The sequence below is a fragment of the Nelusetta ayraudi genome, unplaced genomic scaffold (assembly GCF_046127955.1).
Source record: "Nelusetta ayraudi isolate G7.1 ecotype Tasmania unplaced genomic scaffold, CSIRO-AGI_Nayr_v1 ptg000070l, whole genome shotgun sequence".
Classification (NCBI taxonomy): domain Eukaryota; kingdom Metazoa; phylum Chordata; class Actinopteri; order Tetraodontiformes; family Monacanthidae; genus Nelusetta; species Nelusetta ayraudi.
Genome location: NW_027466120.1, coordinates 4,663,571 through 4,687,317, shown reverse-complemented (window position 1 = coordinate 4,687,317; position 23,747 = coordinate 4,663,571). Strand labels below are relative to the sequence as shown.

The following is a 23,747-nucleotide window of genomic DNA, read 5'->3' as shown; positions in this document are numbered from 1 at the left end:
TTTTAAAAAGAAAAAATTTGATATAAAAAATGTTGCAATGGACAAATTCAATTATTTCATCAGACATGCATTTCTCAATGTGTTATTTAAAAGGTTGAAGTCTTGTTTTGGCTATCATTATTCTATTTTAGTATTTTGCTCTTGAAAGTTTACCCAGCTGAGTGAGGACACGTGCCATAAACACTGTGTGGCACAGCACTTGCTCCAGTTTGCTATTTCTATTTTGCACCATGTGCCATAAAGATCTTTTGCTTACAGCTATATTTGGCACTTGTTTCGTGTTGCCCCTGGAATATTTTTTAATGTTTTTTTGTTTTGTTTTGTTCTGTCACTGTTTGAAGCTAATACAAACACAGAATAGACTGTAGCAACCAGTTGGCTTGGTAACGCCATTCCTGCATTAAACGGACCACCATCTATTTTTATACACTGTGTATGTCACACCTTACTTTGTTCAGGTGTCTCTTTTGATGGCTCACATTCTTACAGTATGCCTGTAAATTCATCAGTCCCTATCATACATGTTGACTGCCTTTTTTCAGGACTAATCACTGCTGAAAAATAAATGCCTGCGTTTGTATTACAGTATTCATGGATAGCAATAAATTCTGCAGCTGTGAACTTGAGATTGTGTGTTTCTTTCTATCGTGTTGCACATCCTAAAATGTTAGAAATGAGATTCAGGCTCAACCAGGCGGTGTTACTTGTACTCTGAGGGAAATGCAAACACTTAAAATGATAGTAGGATACCTTTGTGTTATGTTGTGTTATCAGAATTAGCCATTTGCCTCAAAATTCAAGCTGTTGCTCAAAGTGTGCGCCAGTCACATGTTCAAGTGACATAAAGAGTAACAGGTGTTGGCCATTGTAATCATGTCAGGATAACATCCAGTGACACTTTGGATGGCCTTGACACCTCTCAGCTGAGATTATTTCTATCCTTCTTGTCAGCACATATCTCAGATGGGGTCACGCTTTAACCTTAAGCAAAGACTATAATTCCCATAAACGGCAGCGCCATTATTCTACTCAAATGACTTGGAAACGTCTCCACTGCCTGGTGCTCAAAACCTTCCTAGAAGTTTCCACCCATTTCCCAAATGTAAATGCCTGCCTGCGATGTTGTAATGTCTATAATTAATGAATATAGTCAGAAAATATTTATTACCAGTGCCAGTGAGACCAAGGCAGTCATGTAAACAGTAATCAGTGGGGCCACAGCTTGCAGGGATAAACTCATCATTTGGCCTGTGTGAATCATAAGGCTGGTCTGGAAATAGCTGGAACATATTACTACAGCTCTGATTCACCAATTTGTTTTTGTAGCATTTTCTGTGTCTCTGAAATAAATCTACTAAAAAAAAAAAAACCCATAAAAGGTGATAGTTTATGTGAACATTAATATGATTTTAGATGATTATCCACAATTAAAGATTTTAGAATTTCCTACAGTGCACTAAGAAACTGGCCATTGGCCCACCATTTTTATATTTTCTTAATTTGACATTACGTTGTTTTGCATGCAACGATTTAGTCAGCTTGTGAAATTAGAATTTTAATTAAAGGAAATCTATACCGTATAGATTAACCCAGTTGGAATTTATTATGAGTAAAAAGCTATTTTGAGGCCATAAATAAATCCTGTAATGAGCTCCCTGTAAACTAATTAATTTTGACAACTGCCCATATCTAATCCGTGATCATGTGATCCTTACAGTCTCATCCTCACTTTCAGGGTGGCACTGTCATAATAGAGTCCAATAACAGTTCTGCTCGTATGGACTTGGTTGTCAATTTGCTGATTTTAATCTTTTCTGATTTTTTTGATTCAAAGTTAGTTTCACTTATGATGACTGATGTTTAAAGGTTTTGTCATGTAAACAGGGGCTTTAATCTCCATCTTCAAGAAAGGAAAAGAAACCCTCGCAATGGGACAGCGCCTAAGTGAGGATTGTGATCCGGACAAGGAAATTGATGTGGCTGAGCTGCAGGAATGGTACAAAAAATTTGTAGTCGAATGCCCGAGTGGGACTCTGTTCATGCACGAGTTCAAGAGCTTTTTTGGCGTTACTGAAAATAAGGAGGCAGCAGATTACATTGAAAACATGTTTCGAGCCTTTGACAAGAATGGTGTAAGTACAAACTTCTGTTATCCGAAACTATACATTCAATCATTGATTGTATAGAAACTATTGAAGATTTATTTGTCTAATTTGACTTTATTGAGTATTCCTATCAATATGTAAGTTAATGTTCATTCTAATGAAACTCAAATCATCCAGTTGATTGATGCCATTAACGTTAATGTGAGCACACAGTATTCGAATTTTTGAGGATCCTGTTGTGCCAGTTTCCTCATAATACATTTTATTAAAAAGGGAAATGTGCAACCGAGAAATTAATATAGAAAAGAAAACTAGGTCCTTAGAGACAATTGTTGAAATTGTCCTCAAAATATGGCATCACAAATTTTGCCTCTGAAAGAAAAGAGATATTTGTCCAAGTGATATAATCTTGCCTCTCTGTCTTTGTACCACATACAGGACAATACCATTGATTTTCTGGAATATGTGGCTGCATTGAATCTAGTCCTGAGGGGTAAACTGGAGCATAAGCTCAAATGGACATTCAAGATGTACGATAAGGACGGTAGTGGATGCATTGATAAAACAGAGCTCCTTGAAATTGTAGAGGTAAGGCTGGCTCACAATTATAGAACTCAATACTATTGATGTACTTGTGCAGCTTTAAATCATTTGAAAGGACATTGTACAAAGGCTCAGCGGGCTGTGATAAAATGTCCTGTGTGAGTGTTGGTGACCCTGTAACGTACTATCCTGTCACTCTCAGTCTATTTATCGACTGAAGAAAGCCTGCCACGGAGAGCTGGATGAAGAGTGCAATCTTCTCACTCCGGACCAAGTGGTGGACCGGATATTCGAGCTGGTTGATGAAAATGGAGATGGTGAGTTTATGTTGCAGTTTCCTGAAAGTGAGTGATTGAGCAGGTGAAAGGTCAAGGTGCTTGAATGGCTTTGCGGCATGTGGTGCATATCGTGAATACATGTCAAAGTAAGCCCTGAGAATAAACAATAAACAAACGCATGTGCCGTCCCCTAGGGGAGCTCTCGCTGGATGAATTTATTGATGGCGCACGGAGGGACAAGTGGGTGATGAAGATGCTGCAGATGGACGTCAACCCCGGGGACTGGATGAACGACAGAAGACGCAGTGCAGACTTCTAAGGCTGGAGCATGAACTGTTTATGGATGGTTGTACAAAATTATGTCAATAGTTTACATTAATGTAGTCTGCATGAAACAAAACAGCACTGCAGGCATCATGGGATTTTGCACGTAGTACAAAAATAGGTATTCATTCCTTGTTATAGTTACGCATTTTGGTTCCACATTTGTCAAGAGAAAGTTGTTTTTTGGCCATGTCGCATCTTTACGGTCTGTTTACTGTGAACTTTTGTAAATTAGTTTGCTGACATTTTTGTTGTTGTTGTTGTTCTTCTGTGTGTGCATGAGTATATTTATTTCATTTTCCCAAGCGCACCAATTTTCCACCACAGAGATATGCTTTCACTTGATTAGTCTCAGTTTGGAACTTGCAATCAAATATGAAGGTTCATTAAAAAACAATAATCTAACTAAATAAATGTTTTATCAAGCTCACGTTGCCTGCTTTGTGTTGGTTGCGTGCCAGAACACACACACACACACACACACACACACACACACACACACACACACACACACACACACACACACACACACACCTTTAAAAGTAACCATAATATCATTCACCATATTTTAAACGGCAGTTTTAAATTACATTACATACCATGATATGCTCCAGCTTTATCCCTGAATTAGTTTACGACATTGAATGCAGCGTTTGAATCTGGCAGATCTCGCCAAAGGGGAAATCCCGATTATTATCGCGAGAGCTTCCAGCGCATGACGAGAACGGTGAGCGTGGACGTAGAAGGTCAGATTCAGAACGTCAATTTAGAGCTGTTCTCAGCAAATATATATTAAATTCGTTATCAAAGACTCGGCATTACTGCATAACAAACAAGCCAACCCGTCACTAGTTGTAGACTTAAAGCCCCCACCTTGTTTAATTGACGTTTCCGGCTCCAAAACCCCCCACACACCAACAACAAGCTTATCGGCAGCAGCGCACACTTGGCGCCAATCGCTGCCAATGTCGCGTGGAAGCGAGGAAGCCGGCAGCTGTGACGCAGCTCAGGTAAAGCCAACACGAGTCGGCAAAATAACACTCAGAACCGAGAAGGCAGTTCGTCCCCGGACACTTCCTTCTCCCCCACCCACCCCGGTTGTGTTTGTTTCCACCGCGGTGTCATGCTGCCCCCTTCTGGCCAGTCTGCAGATGACAGCTGGAGGCTGACTTATGTTACCGGGGACCTGTTCTCCTGCCCCGAGGACGAGGCCCTGGCCCACTGCATCAGCGAGGACTGCCGCATGGGGGCCGGCATCGCAGTGAGGTTCAGAAAGGAGTTCGACGGGGTGGAGGAGCTGCAGGAGCAGAGTGAGTCACACTCCCCCTTCAAATTTAATATGGAACGGCAGTTGGTTTTCCAGTTCAGAGAGGCTTTTTTTAAAAAAAAAAATATATATACTTAAGTAGCTGTGCAAGTCCATAGATGTAAGCTAAAATTAAGGCAATATCGTGCCCATTTTTGGGGGGGCTTGGATCAGGAATTACAATTGAATTGGATGTGTGTCGCTTTAAACCTCTCTTGCTTCCCAGCGTGTTCAAGTGTCATTCTCGCTGTAGAAAATAACACACTTCCCAGCAAGCAGAAAACAATGAATTGATTAATTTTGTTTTCTCTGCATAATGTATGATGCTTTTTAGTACCACTTCTCAGCGGTGTGGTGGATATGTTTCATTTTCCACACAGACAAGCTCACCGGACAGTGTGCCGTCCTGCAACGGAACAAACGATTCATCTACTACCTGGTAAATATCAAGCACGTGTCGAACCGTGTTTTTACTTCCCCCTCCCTGTTTGTGCCAAACTCGTGCACGTCAGATGCTCGTCCCGCGGTTGCGTTGCAGGTCACAAAGAAAAGGGCGAGCCACAAGCCGAACTACGACAGCCTGAGACGGAGCCTGGAGGACATGAAGTCGCTGTGCGAACGGGACGGAGTGACCAGAGTGTCGATGCCGCGGTACGCGTCCTCCTTCCCCCGTCGACGCCGCAGTACCTCTCCCCGCCTCCCGCCCTCAACCGTGCGCTCTTCTCTTCCCCTGTCTGTCGCGCAGCATCGGCTGTGGCCTGGATCGACTGAAGTGGGACCAAGTGTCAGAGATTCTGGAACGGGTGTTCGGTCGCTCGGGCATCTCCATCACGGTCTACAGTCTTCCTGAGAGAGCCGAGACCAAAGCGATGAATGAAAACAGACGCAGATAGCTCACAGGAGGATGTGTCGCAAGTTTCGCGGAAAATAAATCTTTGCTTTGCATATGAGTCATGTCGTCGAAATCCATCATTAGCAGCGCCGGCAACCGGACACACGTGTTCATTGTCACCACGTGTGATTTGCCTCGGCCGTCACTTTCCACCAGCTCCCACTTTCTGCTTCCAAGTTCCCGCCAGTTGTCCTGGTGCGTCATTAAATCCACACATTAATAAGATCTTTTTTTTTCCCTTTGTGCGCCTTCTGGTTCAACAGAATGAGGCTTTTTTTTTTTTTCCTTTTCTTTTTTAGACAAAGAATGCCAGGCCAACGAGATGGTCGGCATCAATTGCGTCTCTCCCTCTTCCACCAGGCAATTATATTGTTGGCCGAGCAAACAGTGTGTTTGCGTTTCACTGCGGGGCATCGTATCACTTTTAGAGTGCTCGTTGTGACCTCTGCAGATGGTTGAGGTATTGTATGAGCTGCCATTGATCGGCGCTGCTATTGTGCTCCGGCCCAGCTGGGCCTACATATCACGAATGGATGAGAGAGAGTGGGAGGGGGTGGGAGGGAGGGAGGGAGGGAGGAAAGGAGAGATGTGACGTGACAGCAAAAAGTCAATCTCCTCTTTTCTCCAAAATGGGGAAATCCTTCTAACACTTTTTCTTTTTTGCTTTTTTTTTGTTGCTTTGCTTTGTACAGAAATCTAAAACCCTGCAATTTCTCACTCAAAAGCAGTTATTGGATTATACCCTCAACCTTTTAAGGGGCCACTCGTCCAGTCATTTGACACTCACTTAAAGGTGTGAGTGATCTGAATGGAAGCTGCGGAACAGCGATTGTGTGGACGGCTCGGTAGTTTTTTGCCGCCTGCGACCCTCCCCTCCTCACCCCCCCCCCCCCCTCTCCTCTGGGACGGCTTGAATAATTCATGAGGAGGAGGCGGCAACCGCTGCATGCTGCTGCTGCTGCTGCTGCTGCTGCTACCCACCTAACGCCCCTCCACCACCACCAGTGTTTCCCGACTGGCTGGAAAATTGTACTTCAGCATCACTGCAACCAACCCCCCACTCTCCTCTCCTCCTCTTCCTCTTCCTCCTCCTCCTCCTCCTCGCCTCCCATCCCCCTCCCTGCCTCCCTGCCTGCCTGCCTCCCTGCCTGCCTGCTTGCCTGGCAATTAGACTCCACACTGCAGCAGAGCCACCTCGCCGCTCTGCTCGCCGCTGCAGTGAGGAGTGCAGCGGAACTCTCCCGTGTCACACCCCCGACACGCCACTGCAGCTTTCTGGGACCCATCCCATCCCAACCAGCGCTCACTCTCCATCTCTCTGCCCCCCCCCTTACCACCCCCATCTCCAGTGCAGCTTCCGCTCGTCCTTCTCCCCCCTTCTCCCTGTCCTCCATTCCCTTTTTTTCACCCCCCCTCCTCTCTCCTCCTCTCCCTTTGCTCGACGTATGAAATTGCAGAGCTCAGCATTCTTCTCCACTGCCACTTAGGGGTGGAAAAGGGGGAGAAAAAAAGGAGTGAGAGATGAGCTGGGCGGGAGAGCTCCCGGTGCGCACACATAACTGGACCCCTTCCAATTAAAGAAGAGAGCTTATGTTATTGAAGAACAGCCGAGCCAATCAGGAGGCAGCGCAGGCAAAGACAGCAGCAGCAGGAGGAGGAGGAGGAGGGAGGGAGGAAAAAAAAAGCAGCCGAGCGAGTGGGCAAGAGAGGAAGGTGGGGGGAGAAAAACTGCAGTGAGTGTGTGTGTGTGTGTGTGTGCGCGCGCGCGAGCCAGTGTGTAGTTTCTGTCCCTCCTCCGAGCAGATCTTTATCAATTTGTGTACTCTCGGCTCGGGCTGCATTTGAATGGGCTTGTGGTTGCGTCTATGTGGCAGAGTTTGCAGGAGTGCAGAGTAAAAGGTGTGTCTAGTGGAGAGGAGGAGGAGCAGGAGGAGGAGAAGGAGAAGGAGGGAGGGGGACGCTGCTCGAGGCTTTGCACTTTAAACTGGGAATAAGAGAAAAGTAAGGCAAGACTGATCCCCTTTTTTTTCTCTCTATCTCAAAGTGTCTCGGAGCCCGTGGAGAAGTGGAAGAGCTCGGCATCCGGAGGAGGAGAGGAACCTGCACGGAAGGTAAGCGGCTGCCGTCTGCTCCTCTAACGCAGGGATGCTACAGCAGGATGGGGAGGCTGGCGGGGGGGCTGCACTTGGGAAGTAGTTTTTTGTCTTTTGTTTTTTTTTTTTTTTTTTCAACGATCGGCTCGGATTATCCCCCCTCCTCGTGCACGCCTCGCGGTCGAACGTGCCCCTTTTGCCGGGGTTTAATCTGAAACAGTGCGAGGACTTGACGGCAGATCGGAGGGAGAAGACGGGAAGAAGCAGCAGCAGCAGCAGCAGCAGCAGCAGGAGGAAGGGAGGGGGGAAGGTTAGTGCGGGACTCCCTGATGCTTCAAGGCAAGTTTCTGTGCACACGGTTCTCTAGTGCTGCAGTATCCCATTACATCCCTGAGCGGAGCTGCTTCAGCATCCAGCTTCCAGGCAGCGCTCGTCAAAGCGACCGAGAGCCGTCGAAAGTCTATTTCATTGCCGTCCGCACCAAGGATCAGAGTAAACTTTTGTTCCTTTCTCTTGGCGTAAATCCAGCACATGCTGACAAGCCCAGTGTGCCCGTTGCTGCAGCCTCTTTGATTTGTGTCGTGCACACTCTCATTGTGCATTCCAGCTATCAACTTGTGGGGGTGGGGGTTGCTCAGATACTGTGAATTGGGTCTGATCATGCCGTTGACCCGGTGATGAGTTTCATTTTGTTTATCTGCTATTCTGGGACTTTCTTCTGTCCAACCGTAAAACAGTGGCAGGTTTTTTTTTTTTTTTTTTTTAATCTAAGCTGGCTGCACTTGAAGGGGCAGAAAGCTAATATGGAAAAAATATGTTAGAGCACACCAATGGAGTATTCACATGCTGGAGCCCCGTCCCTTAAGCTTTTTATTCTTCGTAAACAGCGGAAGGCTCAGTCTCACACTTTTTTCCACCCAGTGTCACATCTATCATCAGCCTTTTGCATTCACAGTGTCTTTCCCAGATCCCACCGTCTTCTCACAAGACTGACCTTCATCCTTTGTAAATGGAGGTAACCTGCTGTCCAGTAGTGGGCACTGTACTGTTTAAAAAAAAAACGTGTCAGGGAACACTGGCCTGGTGCAGACTGTGTGGAAATGTGGACAGACTCTGTGAATAAGCCTCGATAAGCGGGACTGGAAAAAAGAAAAAAAAAAAAAAGTACCGAGCGCACCGATGTTTCCACACAGGGGAATTTCCAACACTGGACTCTGGACCTGAGCAGAATTTAAAACAAGGTGTAAATTGTTTAACCCCGATGGGCGTGCGTAGGGGTTTGTGTGTGTATGGTGAGACGAGGAGAGGAGGGCCAAGGGAGGAGGGTAAAAAAAAAAAATGTATCTCATTTCAGCACCATGGACAGAGTTTAAAGCGTTCAGTGTTGAGTAGTGACAACAGGACGGCAGTTTAAGGCAGGGGAAGATTTGGTGTAATGACCTGAAACACTATTGGATGATACACATCCCCATGTCTGTTTTTCTGATGGCGCCATTCGCTCGTGTAGCTGCCCGCCTTTTTCTTCCAGTCGAAGACACTTTTCATTATTAATGCATCTCTTCTTTTTTTAGAATACAGCTCGTCTCGAAGCGAACTGTGCTTTTTTTCATTTTGCAGAGCTGCTGGGAACTCATCTGGCAGCTGTTTTGGAGAAAAAAAAACTAAAAACAAAATGTTGGTTGTCCACCTGCACCATCAGTGTAGCTTCAGGCCGGAGTGCCAGTACTGCGTGGCCCTTTTCTACCCTCTTTTTTTCACGTGGCAAAACGTCACAGTGGAGCACAGCAGACAGCGCTTGCAAAATCCTTCAAGGATCTTTGCCGAGCTGATAGCGGGAACTGCAACGGCGATGCTACTAAAAACGTAGAAATGGCAGAGGCTCAGTTTTCGCAGCTAGTTGGGCTCCCCTGAAAATGAACTTTGAAAAAAATGCAAATGGTTGCAAAACGCGCCGGTTTGTTTTGGCATTGGAGTGGAAAAGGGGATGAAACGTGCAGCGGTGGCAGCGGTGGCGGCTGTGGGCCACGCGGTCCGGACACCCGCTGTCACTGCGAGCTTTGTTTCATGTCACGGTTCAGAGTGGCCAGGAAAGTGTCTCTGCAGGGTGCAGCCGGCAAACCCGGGGAAACCTATTCAGACAGCCAGCATCAGTCTTTTTAATGGCAAATGGCAATGAGCTCCCCAACTGTTCCCAGGAACTATCCAGCATCCTCTTTTAAAATGGCAGCAGAGTGGTGGGGGGGCGGAGAGCATGAGGGGGAGGGGGCCATGGAGTGGTGGGGTTTGCTGTTGGGGGCAGTGCAGGTGGGGCCACAGTCAGACAGATACAACCATGGATGTACAACCATGGATAAACACTGGATACTGGACTGGCAAGATGGCGGTGTGCCGATTGTTCCCTATGGCCACTCGAGGTACTGCAGCAAAAAAAAATATCCCATTTTCCCACGTAGACCCCAATACAAAAATAAACGCCTTTAAAATGGCTGACAGGACGACTTTGACCTGAAACGCGATTCATAGCAAATCTTTCTATTGTAGATTTTCCAGTTATGGTCTTGCCAGAAATGAGTTTATTCGTCACCTCGTCGTACGTGCTGTGTCTCAGATCATTCTGATTGGCTGCGTCCTGACGTGTCTGTAAGTGACGCTCTCCGGAATCGTTCTGATTGGTCAAATAGATCATGTGTTACAGTGGCATGGTGGGAAGTGACACTACTGTGCATGCTCTATGGGCCCATTAATGCGGAAGTCAAAAACTTTTTTGGCGTATGCGCTGGGTGAGCAACTACATTGCAATGAATTGGCGGCCATCTTTGGATACAACGGCCGATTAGGATGAGCGAGGAGGAGGTTCACCTTAACAGTCAGAGGAGGATCTGGAATCTCCAGCAAATGGTGGCAACATCCGTCACGTTGGCGGCGTGCAGTTGGGGAAGCTCGCTGAAACTTTCCACGTCGGGGTAGAGGGGGGGCTAGGGAGGGGGGGGGGCGTGAGGACTTTTCTCAAAGAGGCCGGAAACAGGCGGCGAGTGACGCGAATAAAACATGGCTGACGCTGAAAAGCCGGAAGCCAGATAGTGAAATGATGCCGGGAGGGCGGGCAGCTTTTCTTTTCCTTTTTTTTTTCGAGGTCGCTGAGCAGTTAAAATGGCACCGTGCCTCACAGGAAGACTTGCAGTGCGCACGCTCACGTGCGCACTGGCAAAAAAAAGAAAAAGAAATGCTGCTCCGCCCGCGCTCGCACGGCGTCGACAGGGAGCGCGAGATAAAAGGGACCGCAGTCGGCTTTGAGGAGTGCGGGAAGAGGCACCAAAGCAGGGGGGTGGGGGGGGGGGGCATCGGCGAGTGGCGGGAGGGACAGAGAGAGAGAGAGAGAGAGAGAGAGAGAGAGAGAGAGACGGAGCACCGGGGAGGTTGAGAGATTGTCAGCAGGCAGGCGGAGCGGGAAGGAAGGGAAGAAGGGGGGAGAGAGAGAGATAGAGAGAGAGAGAGAGAGAGAGAGAGAGAGAGAGAGAGAGAGAGAGAGAGAGAGAGAGAGAGTGGGTGTGCATGTCAGCGCAGAGAGCACTGCAGCACATTGCGGCGCCCAGCCCCTGCTGCGCTCGCTCGCCATCCGGCTCCGTGCACCGAAAAGAACCCTGCAGCAGCAGCAGCAGCAGAATTGCACATGAGGGGGTGGCGGAATGGAGGGATGGGGGGTCGGGGGGGTTTTGGAGGGTGGGGGCAAGTCGGCGAGCTCACAAAGATCGTCGTGGGCGTCTGATGATGCTGCCGTGTATTTTTTCTATTTTCATATTTTCTCTGAAGTGAGTAAATGAAATCGTATGAACGTGTGAAAACAGCGCTAGTAGTCCGTGCACACACGCACGCACACACACACACACACACACACCCCACCTCTGGATTATGTAAGCGTAGAAGGCATTGACTTCACCAGCAGCAGCAGCAGCAGCAGCAGCAGAATGGTACCAGCCCCCCTCCCCCTGCCCCCCCTCCCACCGTGTCCTCCTCATTAAGAACATCTGCCTCTCTGTTTGCGTTCGCTCCAAAGGAAGCTCCTCCTCAAACACAAACGCACACTAAACTTGATTGAAATGGCAACAATGGCGACGGACGGCGAGGTCGGCGAGGTTTTTCCCCGCTTGCAGTGGGAAAGTGGGTCACTTCCCGGACCATGCAGCCAGGTTCAACCTCGGAGGGACGCGGAGAGACGGATGTTGCATATTGCATGGCGGGGGGGGGGTGAGGGGAGTAGGGGGAGGGGGGGCGGGGGGGGTTGTGTAGCCTCACAACTCACAAGTTGCGTTGGATTAATTCTCAAGCCGTCCGGCCTGGGATGGGAGAGCAGCGCCGCCGCTCCCCCCTCCCTGTCGCAGCTCGTCCGCAGGAAAACACACACACACACATGCACACACACGCACGCACATGCACACGCACATGCACACAGATGTGAGTCACAGCCCCAATCACGTGGAGGCTTCTTGGAGACCGAGAAGAAGAAGAAGAAGAAGAAGAAGAAGAAGAGGAAGAAGAAGAAGCTCCTTTCTGCCTCCATAAACAGTTGCCATGTTTCCGTCCCACTGCCTGCCTGCCCCGGAGGGGGGCTGGATGGCTGACGCGTGAGAGCTCCCTCGCTTACCCCTCCCCCCTCCCCTGCCTCCCTTCCCCCCCTGCCCCTCCCGCTCCCACCACCACCACCACCACCACCGCAGCTCTCCTCCTACGTCCTCTGGATTCCCTCTCTCCTCCCTCCTCTTCGAAGATGCGGCCGCTTCCAATTGCGCGGCCGTCGCAGGTCCCCTCGGCGCGCTCGGTGGTGACTGAGTCAATTACTCGCTCGCCAGACAGGTGTTTGAGCCGCTAAGTGCGTTTGGCGCGCCGCGACGGACCGCGTTTTTTGCTCCTGATTTGCATGGAGAGGCGCCGGGGTTAAAACGCGGCAAAATCACCGGGGGTCGGGTGTGCGAGTCACGCCGCAACTAAAGATATTAAACCAACTCACAAAAAAAAGGGGATTCATTGAAGCGTCGGCTGCCAGCTGTGTGAAATGATAATGCAATCGCATCACTGGGTGAATTATCCAGCGCGTGCGCTGCAATGGATAGATGCTACTTCTCTTTTATTTCCATTTGTCTCTGTCTGCAAGGGCAAAAATAAAGGCTCTTGCTATTGCTTTTCATAATTGCTTCGGTGACGCAAACTGTCAGCTTGCCATGCCAGTAGAATTTGAGCTCATACATATTTTATTCACCTGCATTTTCTCTTTGCAGTGAAGGAAAAAAAATGGATACAGCTCCGCTTTGCAAAATCTCTCGGAAACAGCCGCTGTCAGGTTTCTCAGTCTATTCACGCCGGCGGTGCTTCAAGGGGGGTGGAAAATGTTGACGGTGGATGTGTTGAGAACGTGGCTGTGGAGTCGTGGGGGTGGGGGGAAAGGATGAGGAGGGGGAGGAGGGAAAAAAAAAAAAAAGACAAACACTCTGTGGTTCTGCCTGTGTCTGACAGGGGAAGAAGGGAGAGCGGGCGAGCAGCGGCGCTCGTAGTGTGGCTGAGCTGCAGCGGGGATTTGGAGTGCTGCATTGAGCTGCATAATTAATGTTGAGGGGGCGGAGCCACAGCCGGAGATAACGTGCCGTGAAGAGCAGAGCCGCCTGCCGCCGCCGTCCTCCTCCTCGTCCTCGTCCACACCGCCACGGCTCTCAGTTCCGGGTTGCGAGGGCCTGGACGGACGTTCGGGTGATTTGGAGAGAGGAACGCGAGCCCAGTTTTGTGCATCCGGGTTTCCATCTGCTCCCTTGTCCCCTCGCATCCACCCCCTCCCCCAAACCCCCAACCCCCCAACCCCTCCACAGAGCCCGGCGCCGCAGCCAAGCGCCTCAGCAGCCGGCTGCACGCCTCTGTTAATCAGCCCCGTTTGTATCAAAGCAGCTTCCTGTGTGACACATCTGCTGCTGCCACTCGCGTCTGCTGCCTCGTCCGAATTGGGCTGCGAGGAAATGAGGAGGGGAGGGGTGGGGAGGGGTGGGGGGTGAGGACGAGGAGGAGGAGGAGGAGGAGGGGGGAGATTCCATGGCACGCTTTTACACTTTACTCGTCTCTTTGGCAGATTCCAGTTCTGCCTGCTCAGTGTTGTCATGGTGAGATTGTGCTGACTGCATATAAAAAAGGCAGCTAATTCCAGTTGGGGAAGGGGGAGGGGGGGGGGTGTTGCTGCTTCTTGTCAGGCCCACCAGAGTCCAAGATGGCGGCCCATTCATTTCAATGAAGATGCTCACCCAGTGCATATACCGAAAAAGTTTTTGACTTCCGCATTAATGGGCCCATAGAGCAATGCGCAGTAGTGTCACCTCCCATCATGCCTCTGTGACTCACATGCTCTATTTGGCCAATCAGAAGGATTCTGGAGAACGTCACTTACAGACACGTCAGGACGCAGCCAATCAGAACGAGCTGAGACACAGCAGCACGTACGATGTCGCTGGGAATACACTCTTGTCTGGTGATTTTCTGGCCTTTATCATCTTTTTCAACGACTAAAAGACCATAACTGGAAAATCTACAAAAGGCAGATTTGCTATGAACCGCGTTTCAGGTCACAGTCATCCTGGCAGCTGTTTTAAAGCCATTTATTTTTTGTATTGCGGTCTATACAAAAAATACTTTTTGAGTCCATGGGATTTTTTTGCTGCAGTACCTCGAGTGGCCACTGGGAATAATCGGCACGCCACCATATTGCCAGTCCGGTATCCAGTTCTTATAATACATCCATGCTTCTTCTGCGTCCGCAGAGACGCTCGCAGATTGAGCTTCCTCGACTCGTCAGCGCTCAGGTGTAAAAAAACGCAATCAGCCCGACGCACGAATAGCTGCTAAATGAGAGCTCGACTTTAACGCACTCTGCCCCCCCCTCTCCCCACCCGCTTCTTTTCCTCCTCCTCTGTCACGAGCGCATGTCAGTCTTTGCTTGCTGTCACTCCTCAAGATCCCATTTAGCTCCTGCGTCTCTCCCGGGGCGATATTGGCTTGACCGGTGACCACGGTGCTCCGCTTGCACCCCTGTCACCGAGCCTCATCATCACAATAGCTGTTTCCAGCTCGTGACATCCACTCTGCAGCGCAGCGCGGCGCAGCCCCGCATCTCAAGGAAAAAAAAGGCCTCGCCGTGTTGCCTGTGGGTCACGCTGAGAATGCTTTCACCTGTATTTTTAGTGCCGAAGCTGTGCGAGGAGAACAGGGCTGGCACCCCGTCACACACACACACACACACACACACACACACACACACACACACACACACACACACACATATACACACACGCAGCCAGCAGAGAAAGGCGGTAATGACGCCGATGTCGCTGCACTTCCCCGAGAGCCTCACATTACAACCTGGATGCTATCGGAGGTGGACAGAATTGAACTTTGGAGGTCGACGCCGCCGAGTGGCGCCTCCTCCGGCTGCAATATCCAGCTTGTTTGGGAGAATTGATTTAATCTCCTCTAAATAACAACGGCTGACCTTACGATAGCCTGCCAACAGTTGTCTTAAGGAACACGCCCTCAGGGCTTCGGTGCGCGCAAAACACATTTGAACACGTGCGTGCGTCGCCTCCCCCCCTTGTCTGTTTTCCTTCCCAGCCTCCTCTCCGAGGGTGGGAGGGGGGAGCCTGAAAGGGTTTTTTTCTCTCTGCTCGGAGAAACGTCTCGGGGCCTCATTAAACATATTTTTTTTTTCCTGTCCCCTGAAATCCTCGAAATGAGGAGACATTTTCCGCGTTCTTTTCTGCGGTCCCACGGGGGCCTCTGCCGTGGGAGGGCAGGGTTGCTGTTTCTCCGAGTTGCCAAGTGAGAATCTGCCATCTGACATCCAGAACACTTGGAGCAGCACAAACATCAACAAAAGCCCAGGATCTCTTTTTTCTTTTTTTGCAGTTAAAATAAACCACGGTGCTGAAATCGTTCACAGTATCAAACGGCGAAATAGTCTGAAGTGCAGGCTGTTGTGATGAAGCTTACAGCTTTTTTTTTTTTTTCCGCAGCGATCCCTGCAGTCCCTTTGTCATCTATGTCATTTGATTTGGTTGCGAACAAATTCAAACATTCTTGTTTTTATTAGAGGAACATTGCAAAGTATTGCCTTTAAAAGAGAGAAGTAAAGAGAAGGAGGGCGAATACCTTGCCTGCGTGAGTCAGTGCCAGCATAAAGGCTGCTTCTCACTCTTTGAGCCGTTTGAGGGAAAGTGCACAGGTGAAGGGAACTGCATTCAGCACAAAATAAAGCCCTGCGAGATCCTTGTGAAACACCATGCATGAATACTTTTAACTTTCTTGTTCAATCATGATGGAATTAACTTGTTTTGATTTACTGAAAAAAACAAATTAAGATAAAACTATCCCCTAAATGGATATCAGTCCAGGAAAGTCTCACAGCAAGTATATTTAGTGTAATGAAGCTCCAGTCCTGTAGGAGTGCTATAGTTGTCTCATCGTTGTCCTTGTATTGATTCCCTATTGATAGCATACTGATGAGGAGTGAGTTTTTGTCTCTCAAAGAATGAATTTAGCTCATTTAAATAATCCACGACTAACTATTCAGGATGTATCGTAACATGCTGTCATACTGCATCCTGCTGAATGACTGTTTAAGATTCCTGAGCAGGAAGCCACAGTAGCCAAGACCTTGGAAATAGATAGAGGCGTCATTAGGAGGTTCGCGATACTGATACCAATGTTGCTCATCAATGCTTAGCATTATTGATGCTACTCTAACATTTGAAGCAAGAACTTCACATGAAAAATGAAGAAAATACAGCTTTTTGGCAGTGCAAAAATTAAAATCCCAAAGTAATTATCCAAACCCCCCCCAATGTCAGATCAGTGTTGCCTCCCAAGTAAAATTCAGTCGTTCTCATCAAACACATTCTGTTTATTTTTCTCTGTAACTGGAAACAAAAGCATACTCAGGAGATTCATCAGATTAAATTGTTAGTTTTAATTAAAATACATAAATAAAGGAATTACCATCAACTCATTTACAGTGCAGTTATAGTTATTTATTGCTTTTAATTTTTGATTTTGTTAATTGCTCTATTCGGCTGTTTTGTAGGGTGACGGAGACTGTTTCATTAAATCAAACTGCTGTTCACCTGGGTTTTTGATGTGTGCAGCAGTGTGTGAACAAGCCAGAGAGGCGTACATATGATATCGAATGTTTCACAGAAGGTTGACACGTTGCGGTTCCAATGCCATTTCTGTCTCCTGCTGCATGCTGGTCTCGCGGCTGAGTAAGAGAGTGTTAATGAGGAAGGCTACACAACCGTGACGTTATAAATTAGAAAGTAGTGTCTTCTCAACCAAGGGCTTATTTTTTTTTTGGGTTATTTACAATTGTTCTCTTGAATTTCCTTTCTGCACCGAGGGGGTAGCGATGCTAATGCTAGCTGCTTGTGTAACATGCTCCTCTGCCTTAGACACATATTGTGTTTTATTTTCATACACATTGCATTTTTACCATTTGACAACATTTTAGGCCAGTGAAATTATTATACAGCTGCCAGTAACAGTAACAAGTAGTTTTGTTTTGTTTTTCATAAAACTGCATAAATACTGACCGTGGTACTAATTGTCTTGCTTACTCCCCTACTAATTCATTTAGGTACCGGTAATGAAAATGAGCTTGATAAAATCTCGACTAATAATAGAACATTGAGATGCCATGTAATTTACTGCATAAACGTGTCACTTGTTATCTATCTCGCAATAGTATGACGGTTTGGACAGTTCACTTCTTAGCAAAACAAATGCAGATAGAGTTATCACATTGCAGTGCTTCAGGGGTTCAGTAAGCAAACATATCAAATATGTTCAATAATTGGGAAATGATTAGTAGATTATTCTGCAATTAAATGGGATGCATTATTTTTAGTTAGATTCATTTGTCATCACTCAGCTGCAAGAGTCAAATCCTGATGGTATTTTGTATTAGTTAACATAGTTAACATGAACGTAGTTAACATAATTAACATAGTTAATGTGAACATTGTAAGCTCTTATTTTCAATGTTTCCACTTTTTATTTTATTTACGTTTTGGTAGGTTGGACGGAGATTCAAATAACCAGGTATCTGTAGAGCTTGGTGATAACATCTACCAACAAATCTTGTATTTTGGATTCATATCAAAGACGGCATCCAGCCTTTTAAATAATTCACCAACAATTTAAGAGAGGCAGTCAGTTGACTTTATGAAACCCTTCGAGCTGAGGGTCTGCTACTGATTGCTGAATCATCGGCTTCACCTACACCTACACCTCACCTACACCAGCTACACCTCAGGTGATTGGACTCTACCTTTGCCTGGGAGAACCACGTTCTGACTGAGAACAGCATCTCAAGGAAGGAACTCTCACTAATGTGACCCATCTTGTTTTTCTCAAAGAAGTCTAATGAATGTTCCGGATCTGTGTTCCAGCCAAGTTGGAGAAATCTCTGAGATTTGATCTCTCCTGAGGAGATAATTGACTTGACAGAAAATTGGTTGCTGTCTCCGAGAGCACGACGGAGAGTTGCAAAATCTATTTTGTCTCATGATAAGGCTCGGTAATAGCCGGGCCCTGCAAGGAGGACATGGCTTTCATTCTGCCGTATTGATCAAGATAATTTGCCCCAATCCCTTTTGTCCAGTTACACAAGCCCACTCACAGCACTGCTATCTGGAGAGCCCTTTGGAAAATATGCTTTCTGCACTTTCGATTCCCATCTGGAGTGTTTCCCTGAATCACTGCGCTAAGACTCACGATATGGACGTTCACATTTCATTCTGAATGCCAAACTCTGGGTGCATTGGTGTTGCAGAGCTACATTAACACGCACGGAGCTAAATGCACTGGCAATTTAAGAGAAGAAATAGGTGAGGAAATTGGGGAGGATCGACTCAAAAGCCGCTGTAATGGCCTCACATTCTTCTCCATCCTGCTCACCAATTTGAACTGAGTCACGACCGTGTCCTCCTTCTCTCTGTGCGCCTGTCAACCAAATGCTCGGCCCGTGCACTACCTCGCATACCATCAGCGAATTTCTTCCTTGCTGATGCTTTTTATAGACTTGCTTGATGCAGCGATGAAAGAAATCGGGTTTACAGTATGCCAAACACGAAGCGCAGAAATCCGGTGCCACTTAAAACTCCTTTGTCCGTCTTTTTTTTCTCCCCGCTCTCAAAGGCCTCGTCTTTGTTCACCATCATCCCTCAACCTGCTGGATTTTTCCTTCCTTGTCTCATTTAATTGTCTTTTGACTGCGTGCAACTTCACGCGTGTCACACGACGAACATTGCGTGTGATTGTCACGTTTGCGTCGTCGGCTTGTTCCTTTCAAAACAAAGGAACCACACAATATCAACGTTGTTTTTGAATATAAATGATTAAAAATCCAGCAAACTGCACTTGAGCTATTCTAAGGCACGATCCAATGTTTTGCAATGAGTCATTTTGAAAACTACCTTTTATTCACAGAGAAAATCCTCAGTGGTTCGCTAACGCAGCTTTTTAGCCTGTTTGTTTTTTTTGGTCTCAATCTGGAGCTGTGGAATAGCTGCGCTCTGCCGCGCGGCGTCAGCTGTTATGTAAACCCGACTGCTGTACAGAGTCTGCAGGGTGGCGTCTATCTGGGACATGGCTGGTTTGTGCCCCCTCGCTGAAATGCGTCAAAGTGAGGCTTTCTCTCGCAGTCCCTCTGCTAAGACGTCCTTGACGCAGGGGGCAGTAATTCACTTAGCCGTTCCCACCTCAAAGAAATTTACTAGCGGTGCAGGAGCGAAGAGCTCAACCGAGCACCACTGAAGGACTCTGCGCAGAACACAGAGCCTCGTGTTGTGTTCCCACTACCACAATGCTTTTGAGTTTGTGGGTGGAACGCCAGCGAGGGATAATGCCTCTGCTGCCGCTCGGTGCACGTCCTTCTGTCGAGTTGCAGGAGAGTTGTTTGAGTGTACTCTGTCCTGGAATAGACTGCTGACCTTCAGAGAGGAACTATGCAATGTTTTTATCATAATTATACGGCTCCGGAGTTGTGAAATGATGTGGTGCATGGCGAACAAGGATCTTCGCGCACCCATCGTCGTGTCTCCTGACTGGGAAACCGGTCTTGCAGGATCTGGGTGCGGTGTCCCAGATCTTGTCTTGCGAGTTACCATGACAACCGTTGGACTGCCTTTCGCCACTACGACGCAAACACGCGCACTCCCCGCCTTGCTACCGGCAGCTAGCCGTTAAGGCCAGTCAATGCTACCTACGTTTACGATGGAAACCAATGAAAAGAAGCAGAGCTACCCTTGTTGTTGTTGCAGTTGAAAGCACTGTTTCAATAATTTGCCTGTACTTCATTTATTCATCATTGCATCGCTCCACGGATTCCCTTCTTGCCAACAAACAAATGTGCTTTTCCAGGGTGAGGTAGAGGGTTAGCTTTTCTGCTTTTACCAACGGTGACATGCACTACGAAACTCTAGGGGGAGCTCTATAGAGGAAAACGGCAACCAAGACAGCGAAACATCCAACTTGAAAAGTTCACAAATATTTTCGTCATTGCTATTGAAATAGTGCACAGCTAGAGTAGCTACAGTTACTGATAATCTCATTAATTTGTCATATAATGTGGGAAAATTCCCACTTTGTAAAAACTACAAAGAAACTAAACTCAAACTTGTCCCATTACATCGACAAACACAATCACCTGGGTCACCCTCAACCTTTCTCCAGTCATTGTTACAGTGTAATTATAGTGTAATAACCAAGCTCTACGGCAGCACTAACAGCTCAGATTTCCCACTCGCCTTGAGTCTTTTTGTTTTATGCATACTGAAATGGGCATTATGTGTCTCACTGACCTTTAAGTGTGTCATTAAAAAGACATTGTGTTCACTGTAATTGTTGCTGCTAAGTCGGGGTACAGTAGAGGAGGGTTAGTATTGCTGACGAACGCAGAGGAAATTTTAGTTAGCAATCGAGGTTTAGATAAATTAGGTTTCTCTTTTTTGGAATTCTTTAAATCTATAAATGTCTAAAGTTTTGCTTTGCAGAAATATGATTGATTACATTGTCAATGAATACATTTACTCTCTATCTATTGTACAGTGTAACAGCTCTGATTTCCCCCTTCCCTTTCGTGTTCTTGATCGAGTTTGTGCAAAAAATGTGCACCACACATGTCACTGACCTTTAAGCATGTCAGTTAGATGACATTTTCCTCACTGAGTAGTTCACAGTTGAGAAGTCAGCCTGGTAAAGAAGAGGCGCTCCTGAGTTAAACCCCAAAGGCAACTTGACTAAATTTGCGTTACGAAAGATTTAGGTTCTCAGCACATAAATGCAGTGTGTTTTTAATATTTTGTATTATTTAATTAGCAAAAGCCTTTGAGTCAGTGCAGTGAGTTATAATACTTCAAATGTAACAATTATAATACTTATATCAAGTACACAGCTTTGTGTGTCCATCATCATTTTCTGTCATATCAAAGAATTGTTTGAAATTGCGGCGCTGCCGTTAATATAAGACGCTTGTTTGTGAATTTGACTGAACTTAATTGGTTGTCATCCTCTCTGAACTCCCTTCTGTCTCATATGGATAGTAATTTTTTTTTTCTCTACTTTCTCGGACTGCTTTCACACCACAACAAGAGTTTCTCAAATATCACACACAAGACCGGACTTGTGTGAAAGAACCAGAACATCTTATCCTGCAGTATTCTGATGATTGAAAATTAGCACCGGTGTCTCAGGAACACAGCTGCCGATCCCTTTCTAACAACTTACCGTTTTGATTTCTCTGATGTCGGAGCTGCACCACAAGGACGCGGGGCCCCCCAGTTTGTGAGAAAAGTAAGCAACTGTGGAAAAACAATAATAATGAGTTGTTTTTTCTTTCCATAAAGGGACTTGACTTGTGTTTGCCTCCGCTTGAACAGACAAGCTTGTTCTCTGACGCAGCATTTGCCAGGTTTCCCCTCTGTGCCTTATCTCTTTGAGGAATGAATGGACTTTTGGGAACTCGCTGATTGTACCGCTGTCAGTCTAAAGGCAAAGTGAAAGTGCGCAGCACCATTAGGGGGTAATTCGCACGTAGGCCGAGATTGACAATTCCTCCTTATCTGGTTTCCACCATGTGGCTGTAAAAATTTGAGAATCTCTTTACAAAGGCTCTTTTCATTTTTGCAGCCTCGCCATTTTCTCTGTGCAAAAAAAAAAAAAAAGAGAGAAATAAATCTAAATTGGAAAGTCAAGCTGCAATGGAAGTTAAACCTGCGGTGCATTATGTGATCTGGCACAGTTAAACTGCTCCATTTTGCCCCTGAGCCGCTGCCCTTCCTGGGATTTTACAGGCGTGACGTCACAAAACATAGAAACAGCTAAACTGAAGCTCCTGTTGATGAAGTGTTTGCATTGTGTGGACATCATTTAACCAAAGTGGCCGACGCGTACAAAACGTCGCTTCGAGCTGATTTAGAAAATAGCTCCCGCTGTCTCCTCTAAATAGTGACTCATCCCTCAGATAAGTCAGCTATAAAACATAACAAGGGCGGAATGATTTCTCCGCCAGCTGTTGGAGGATAAAGTCATTTCTATGTCAGTATTTGTTTAACGGAAATATCGGATGACATTAAACCCCGTAAGTGCCAAAAGCGTGCGTCTTGATGATGTGGCCTGTTCAATTTGGTGTAGCTAATTACCAAGAGGTGCAGTGAAGAGGTGAAATGTAGTGCAGTGTTGTCTGCGCCTGCCAACCATTTAAAGACCTCAGCAGAGGGTCTGTGGAGCGCTGGTGGGGAGTGGAAGCCTCTCACATGTCGGGAAATGTAAACTAATGATGGGCGCTGTGTTTATTTTTTGACCTGGTGACTGACAAGATATGATATCGAATTTGGCGTGCATGATAATTCGATAACGACATAATGAGCCCGCGCTTTGACCTTGTTTGCCTGACGTATCTGCTGTTTGGGATTCATTACCGTCATTAAAAAGCAAAACAAAACAAAACAAAAAAAAAACACTTCTGGACGGTGGAGTTTCTAATTGACTGACAGATACAGGTGATGAAATACAAACAAACTAATCAAAACTGTCAGAGTGTCGATTTTAAAAGTAAGTTGCCAAATTCTATCACATTTGATGTGCGACGGAGATTTCAACTCTGGAACCAAATGCATCCGGCTTGCCACGCCCCAGTCTAAAACGCCTGCCTTGTGTAGCCAAGTGTGTGGCCTTTTACGTGCGACAAAAGGAAGAAGCGACTGTTGAAGGTGAACAACAAAGAAGCTGTGAGCCCTGCTGCTGCTACAGAAAGCGGCGTGCCTGGCGCAGTCGGAGCATTTTTAGCGACGCTGGGTGGTGCGTTTTCACGTTGAGGGAGGAGCAAAGTGCGGCACAGTTCATTGGACAGTGACACGCATCAAGTGTTGGCCTTTTAACAACAACAAAAAAAAAAAGAAAGCCTCCAGCTGATCCTAACTGAACTCAAACCTGTAACAGAAAATCTGATTGGTTTGCCTTGAATGTGAAAGACGTGTGGTTTGCCCATGCGGCGACATTCCCTGGATGCCAATTTGCCTCATACGCTGAAGAATGCAGCCGAGATAGCTTGCGTATTCCCACAATGTCGGTGCATGCATATTGATGGGAATGAGCCTTGGAATGAATCTTATTGCAAGCACTGGTGTCTTATAGAACCAGCCATGAAATACCTCATCTTTATTTTTTATGCAATCCATTCATTTTCTATTGACATTTTTCATGCACTCAGGTTTTGCTTTTGACACACAAACACCCCCCTTTTCACTTGTAGTGTACATGTATATATTGCATATGTTAATTAGCCTCCATTTTTCAAATGTTTTATGTACATATGTATAAATATTTCTTTACATATCTGTATATGTATCAATAAATACATACAAACGAACATGCAAAACATGTATATACAAAGTCCACGCTTTTCATAAGCTTCCATCATCGTGTGTGCCTCTCTCCCACGTATATGATTGTTGGGCTGCCTCTGGTTTAGTTGCTGCTCAGTCAGAAACTAATACGACTGATTTCACTGCGCCAGCACGCCGTCATTTCAAAGGAAAGGCTGACCTGCGACAAAAGTGTCTCGTTTGATGTGCAAACTCGTGCCGTGTGAACGTGGCCCCAGGCGACTTGACTGGATCTCGCTGA

General features: G+C 46.7%; 3 protein-coding genes across 5 annotated transcripts in view; all 3 read left to right on the top strand.

Annotated features, from left to right (window-relative positions):
• Positions 1-1,638: 1,638 nt before the first annotated feature.
• On the top strand, positions 1,639-3,606 carry guca1b (guanylate cyclase activator 1B). The gene is made up of 4 exons (XM_076041819.1): positions 1,639-2,132; positions 2,544-2,693; positions 2,851-2,965; positions 3,121-3,606. The coding sequence occupies exons 1-4, from the start codon at positions 1,929-1,931 to the stop codon at positions 3,243-3,245; spliced, it is 594 nt and encodes a 197-aa protein (XP_075897934.1). The 5' UTR covers positions 1,639-1,928; the 3' UTR covers positions 3,246-3,606.
• A 369-nt stretch (positions 3,607-3,975) lies between these two features.
• oard1 (O-acyl-ADP-ribose deacylase 1) lies at positions 3,976-5,506 on the top strand. The gene is made up of 5 exons (XM_076041820.1): positions 3,976-4,260; positions 4,395-4,560; positions 4,937-4,995; positions 5,095-5,207; positions 5,302-5,506. The coding sequence occupies exons 1-5, from the start codon at positions 4,216-4,218 to the stop codon at positions 5,447-5,449; spliced, it is 531 nt and encodes a 176-aa protein (XP_075897935.1). The 5' UTR covers positions 3,976-4,215; the 3' UTR covers positions 5,450-5,506.
• A 1,660-nt stretch (positions 5,507-7,166) lies between these two features.
• LOC142898701 (synaptotagmin-2-like) overlaps positions 7,167-23,747 on the top strand; it is a 64,112-nt gene continuing 47,531 nt past the window's right edge. For 2 of the 3 annotated variants that reach the window (XM_076041813.1, XM_076041812.1), the window contains exons 1-2: positions 7,167-7,347; positions 7,493-7,559. The gene's annotated coding sequence lies outside the window, so the exon portion shown is untranslated. The remainder of the gene's footprint in view (positions 7,348-7,492; positions 7,560-23,747) is intronic. The other variant, XM_076041814.1, reaches the window with a different exon arrangement.

Excerpts from the sequence above, each read along its gene's own strand:
- guca1b (XM_076041819.1), top strand. The coding sequence starts at position 1,929 with ATGGGACAGCGCCTAAGTGAGGATTGTGATCCGGACAAGGAAATTGAT. Across the intron at positions 2,133-2,543 it reads GAGCCTTTGACAAGAATGGT|GACAATACCATTGATTTTCT; the intron begins GTAAGTACAAAC and ends TACCACATACAG. Across the intron at positions 2,694-2,850 it reads AGCTCCTTGAAATTGTAGAG|TCTATTTATCGACTGAAGAA; the intron begins GTAAGGCTGGCT and ends TGTCACTCTCAG.
- oard1 (XM_076041820.1), top strand. The coding sequence starts at position 4,216 with ATGTCGCGTGGAAGCGAGGAAGCCGGCAGCTGTGACGCAGCTCAG. Across the intron at positions 4,261-4,394 it reads GCAGCTGTGACGCAGCTCAG|TCTGCAGATGACAGCTGGAG; the intron begins GTAAAGCCAACA and ends CCTTCTGGCCAG. Across the intron at positions 4,996-5,094 it reads AACGATTCATCTACTACCTG|GTCACAAAGAAAAGGGCGAG; the intron begins GTAAATATCAAG and ends GTTGCGTTGCAG.